General features: G+C 34.2%; 1 protein-coding gene across 8 annotated transcripts; it reads left to right on the top strand.

Moving 5' to 3' along the window:
• Nucleotides 1-1,065: 1,065 nt before the first annotated feature.
• Nucleotides 1,066-4,528, top strand: LOC148293690 (uncharacterized). Of its 8 annotated transcripts, none has more exons than XM_088254057.1 (6): nucleotides 1,066-1,337; nucleotides 1,481-1,617; nucleotides 2,545-2,963; nucleotides 3,038-3,223; nucleotides 3,314-3,418; nucleotides 3,969-4,528. In XM_088254057.1, exons 3-6 carry the CDS (start codon nucleotides 2,566-2,568, stop codon nucleotides 4,177-4,179), a joined length of 900 nt encoding a protein of 299 aa, XP_088110183.1. In that variant the 5' UTR covers nucleotides 1,066-1,337; nucleotides 1,481-1,617; nucleotides 2,545-2,565; the 3' UTR covers nucleotides 4,180-4,528. The 8 variants fall into 8 exon arrangements, 6 of the variants coding, with proteins under 6 accessions (XP_088110183.1, XP_088110184.1, XP_088110181.1 ...); XM_088254058.1 differs by having other exon boundaries at nucleotides 2,521-2,963; XM_088254055.1 differs by having other exon boundaries at nucleotides 1,481-1,666.
• Nucleotides 4,529-5,766: the final 1,238 nt, after the last annotated feature.

Here is a 5,766-nt window from a genome sequence, read left to right as displayed (position 1 = left end):
TTACAAATATCATGCATGATTTTTTGGAACAAATGTGGCTGCATTCTATATCTTTCTCGAAACTTAGAAACAGGATATAAGGAATTTGGGATAAAGTAATCTTTCATGAGATTCTTACCACGAGACTGCCTACGTCTATCCACATTCTGGGCACGACGACGGTGGTGTTGCCTTGATTCATTAAGCATAGCAAAGCCTACAAGCATTTCCTCCTCTTCTTCATCGGCCTCCCGATCTTCCTCAGCACGTCTCCTCCGGATTTCTTCCTCTTCTCTCTCTTGCATCTCCAACACCCTCCTCAAGTTTGACATTGAGAGTAAAATATGTTTTGTAAAATCTGAGAATTGAAGGAATAGATAAGATGTGGTGTGAGATGTATGAGTTGATGGTGTAGTTTTATAGAGGGATTGAGAAGATAGAGATGACACGTGGCGCAATTTTAGAGGGTGAAAATCTTATCTGAAATCTGAGATTATAATTTTTTTTTTAAAATATGAAAATCTTATCTGACATGGGACACGTGGCGCAATTTTAGAGGGTGAAAATCTTATCTGAAATATGAGATTATAATTTTTTTAAAAAATATGAAAATCTTATCTGACATGGACATGTGGCAACCAAATATCTTATCCGAAAATTTTATCCGAAAATGTTATCTGAAATTTGAGGTGATAATTTTATAATAAATAGTGACACGTGGCAACCGAAAATATTATCTTAAAAGCTTATCAAAATTAATGGTAAGTATAAAAAAATAGAAAATAAAGTACAATGAATAGTATTTGCCTGGGCAAGCCTTCCAAGGGTGGAACCAACTAAGGCAAGGCTGGCACTATTCACGTGAATAGTACCAGCCCTTACCTTGCCTTAGCCTACATGGGTGGAGATGCTCTTAGCGAGTTTACTTGACGTTTTACGAAAAACATCAACTATATATCACTTTCCCTGACACTTTTTAAAAACCGTCAACTCTATATTACTTTTCCTTAACATTTTATAAGGAATGTCAATTGTTTATTACTTTTCGCTGACATTTTACAAAGAATGTCAATTAAAACCATTTTATACCAGCTGACACTTTTCTAAAATATCCTCAGGAAAAGAGCGCGCTAAGTTCGCGGGCATTTCACTCCAAATTCATCTAAGTGTTTTGCCCTATATTCAACTCCTCTTCCTCTTGGTCACCACTTTTTCCCTTCATTCCAAAACCAAAAATATCAAAGTCCTTAGGGTTTTCCACTCTTCATTTTTTAAATTGGATACAGAAGTTCGAAGAGAATGTGAGTATCAAATCTTAGTGTGCTCATGCTCTGCTAGTTGGGGTGGCAACAATTCAGGTGTAGTTCTTATCTATCCAAAGTTATTATAGTTCATATGAATGTATTTTTGCCCACTCTGTTCATCTTTCATTCTCTACAGAGTATTTTCTCTCTCTATGTACATCTCTCAGAAAGTTTTGTGCTTTCTTTCCATTCCTTAGGTACCTGACATGAATCTCACTCAATCTCAAGATGCTTCGGGGAGTTGAACCAGGGAGAACGTTGAAATGGGAGAAAAGTGAAGATTTTTAACAAACAATCAAGAATATTGAAGAGTTTGCTGCCGACAAAGAACTGGGTTTGTGTTCTTTATTGGCCAATATTCCTAATTTTTTCAAGCTTTATAGGTGGGCATTCAATATCTCTACATATCTGAACTACAACTAATCGAATTCAAAAAAAATTAGCATAATTTTTAAGTAATATAAATTATCACTCTCCAGTCAAGTTTAGTTGAGTAGTGGAGTTAGATTCCTTTCTTCTTATCTTTCCCATGGATTTGAATTGTATTCTTTGTCTTATTAGGAAATTAGGATAGTTCCTCTTCTTTTTAGTTAGTGGCGGCAAGGAGTGCCCACCACCTACTCGACATTTTCCCTCACTGAATTTACTACATCTCTTTATATTTAATCAACATATCAATATCATTTTATTTATAATAAAAAATTCAAGATATCACTATCTTGTGGCACTGTAAAAACAAAAAATAGAACATGCAAATTCATCTTTGTTGGATGATAAAATTGATTAGGAAAGGTTCTTATGCTAATATAATATAGGTTATAGGTCTTTTCGTGAACTTTTTAATGCTTTTGTGTTTTAGTTTTTGTTAATTGGTGATATTATGTCTTCTGGTAATGTATGGCTGGTTGTTTTGATATAAGTTATAACTATAAATTGAGATCAGTAGCTTTTTTCTTCTAGAAAGGAATATATATATATGCTTATTGGCAATAGTAATATACTATTTTAATTTAATTAGGATGATTCTATTATAAAAAACCTATAGATCTAGAAGAAATTGATTACCAATTTTAATCATACTTTTCTGGTATTAGTTCAGTAATTGCAGCCAAGTATTATTATTATTATTTTTTGTATGAAAAGGAAGTATGATTTACAAATTTCTATACATTTCTATTTATATATTGCACTGCAAGATTAATTCTTATCTTGGTAATGTGTGTAACCATTGGTGAAGAGAATGAAGTGGCCTATATTGCAGGGAAGGTTTTTTTAGTTTGAAATGGATAAAACTTGGATGTCAAAAGAATATGAAGATGGTGTTGAGCAATTTATTGCGTTTGCTGTAAGTCATGCTAGTAACCCCAAACTCATGAAATGTCCATGCCAAGTATGTGGAAATTTGATGTTTGAGACTCCTAAAGGGATAAGAGATCATATGTTTATAAGAGGTGTTGATCAAAGTTATAAGATATGGAGTTGGCATGGGGAGGGGGCTGATATTGGAGGAACAACAAGTAGGGAAGTAAATTTTGATCAGTCACCTAAATACGAGGAGGTCCAAGAAACTTTACAAATGGTTAATGCTGCTTATGATCCTTGTACTGCCAACCATGATTCTTTTACATGTCTTACTTCAATGCTTGAACTTACAGTGAGTTGTATCATTTTATACATGAGGTAAGCCAATGCTACATGACATTTTTTTGAGGTATATTGTATTGCACTGCTTTGACGTATTTCACTTTGTTTAGACAATTATATGATCATATGAAGGATGAAGGTCTACTTCAGATGTTTGGCTTTATCAATCCTGCTATTGTATCATTGGCTGGAAATTTAAATAATCAACGAAAACGGGATGAGAGATCACGAAATATAGCAGATCGTTTGGTGAAGGCAAAAAAAAATCAACTCATAATCATGCCTTATAATCCTGCGTAAGACTACTCTTCAAAGCTTATTAATTTAGATTTGATTATGTAAAATTTACTGAACTCGACTAATATGTACATATTCATTTGCCATAGGTTCCACTGGATCTTAATTGTCATTGACTTCTCATCCATGACTGTTTATTATTTGGACCCATTAAGGAATGATATTTATGAGGATGTCAGAGTAGTTGTAGACAAGTAAGCCATTTCCTATTATATTAAAATTTTAACATACTTTTCATTATGATACAATCAACTAAACTAATGATATTATGCTGGTCTATAATTTGTCTAGTGGGGTTCGAATCTTATATATATATTTCAGTCTTTGCTCTGTTAAATCAATTTATTGTATTTTATTACAATGAGTATGCTAACTTGGTATATGCTGTGTGAGATCTTATTGGCTATTTCACTCAATTAATATTAGCTCTCACTTGGTAGATGATGTGTGATGGGAATTCCAATTTTGGCTTTTTGAGAAGATGATATATAGGATCACAAATGTGATTTCCAGTAAGCTCTCTGTTTTTTGGAAAGAAAGTGAAAGCCATTGATTGTTTGTATGGCTGCTGTGGTCTTAGAATCTTCATGAAATATGGTAAATTTGTTCATAGTTTATACTTGTTCGAAAATTGTTCGAAAATTCTAACTGATTACATGTATGTTACTTTTCATCTTTGGCAGTTTTGTATCATATGTAACTGCGAAATTGTTTGCCCACTGCAAAATTAAGTATCATATGCAGTTTTGTTTGGCAGGTCTTGTTTGGCAGTTTTGTTGTAAGGCTGCTGGTCATCTGTTTTGAAGGTCTTGTGTGTGCTTATATTCTATTTTTGTCACTTATAAAGTTATTTGTGCAGTTAGACTCTAGTAGTTGTACTAGATTATTTGATCCTACTATCTTTCTTTTAATGTGCATTTCATGTCCTATCGAAGTAAGAACTCTCTGGATGTAAAATGGGGAATATTGTACTAGAACACAAGTGGTTTCTACTGGAAAAACTCATTTTATTTATGAATTTTAGTGTGTATATTTGGCAATGCATGGCTTGTATAGTTTGTTGAAACTAAGTGAACAAATGCACTAGTATGATGTATTTTCAGTTGATTAGTTTCAATACATGCAAATTATTTTAGAAGTATTCTGTGCTTTGAATTATTTTTTATTGTGATAAAGTTAGATCTTTTGGTTTCCCAGATTTGGTTTTGATTAAGTGATAAGCTCTTAATAATGAGATTAGTTTTCATAGTTGTAAAATAATATATTGCATAGGCCAAACCTAGTCCCAGCTGGATTTTATATATTAAAAAAAGGGCTCTTAATCCCCACCTAGTCTAGCGGGATTATAAAAAAATTGTTGGCTCCCCCTTGTTTGGGAAAAAAAAAAGGACACATACAACAAATGTCACGTATGTGATGCATTTTAGCCGTCAAGTAAACTTTCATGTGACGGTTCTTACATGTCAAGTGATTTTAATTGACACTTATTAGATGTCAAATAACTACAATGTTGATACTTAGAGCCCTCAATGAATTGTTAGTTGACGGTTAAAAGGTGTCAAGTGGAACGATTAGTTGACGGTTACAAAGCGTCAAGCACAACGATTACTTGACGGTTAAAAGGCGTCAAACATAATAGTTACTTGACGGCTCAAAGCCGTCAAGCGTAAGGATTACTTGACACTTAAAAAGCGTCAATAAATGGGGTACCCCTTTCCTAACAGTGGTATTCTTGACGGTTTTTGCACCGTCAAGTATTACGTTTCTTGACACTTTTTAGCCGTCACTAAAGGGTGTTTTTCTTGTAGTGGAAGCACCATAATGGCCTCCACATGCCAAAGTGTGACAATGCAATAATATGTCAACCATCTCTGTCTCAGGTACACATCTTCGTATAACTTGGTCAGGACCGTGCTTCCACAAATATGGATCATCCCAATAATAATGTTTAACCAATGAAAGGAATTTCTTTTTCTGATAAAAAGACATTTTAGGGGGAAGAATACCACAAGCTAAATAATTGACAAAGTCTGCATACCAGGGAGTGATGAATTCTTTTTCAGAATTGATGGAAAATAGTTGCTCGTCAGGGAATGTCTCTAAGATGGGTGCAACGTCTTCTATAACTTCATCCTCACAGACTAGCCTAGAGAGGTGGTCGGCCACCACATTCTCAGACCCTTTTTTATCTCGAATTTCATTATCAAACTCTTGAAGCAATAGAACCCATCGAATTAGTCTTGCTTTTGCTTCCTTCTTGGCAAGCAAAAATTTCAAAGCCGCATGATCCGCATACACAATCACCTTCGCACCCAATAAGTAAGAACGAAATTTATCCAATGCGAATAGCACTGCCAACAACTCCTTTTCCGTAGTGGCATAATTCAGTTGGGCATCATTCAATGTACGACTTGCATAGTGAATCACATGTAGTAATTTATTCTTCCGTTGACCCAAAACAGCTCCAATAGCATAATCACTTGCATCACACATAATCTCGAATGGTAATTTCCAATCAGGTGCAATAATGACTGGTGCAGTG

Source organism: Prunus avium, chromosome 6 (genome assembly GCF_965620075.1).
Source record: "Prunus avium chromosome 6, drPruAviu1.hap1.1, whole genome shotgun sequence".
Taxonomy (NCBI): Eukaryota; Viridiplantae; Streptophyta; class Magnoliopsida; order Rosales; family Rosaceae; genus Prunus; species Prunus avium.
Note: the sequence above shows the minus strand (reverse complement) of the source record. Positions and strands in the feature narration are given on the sequence as shown.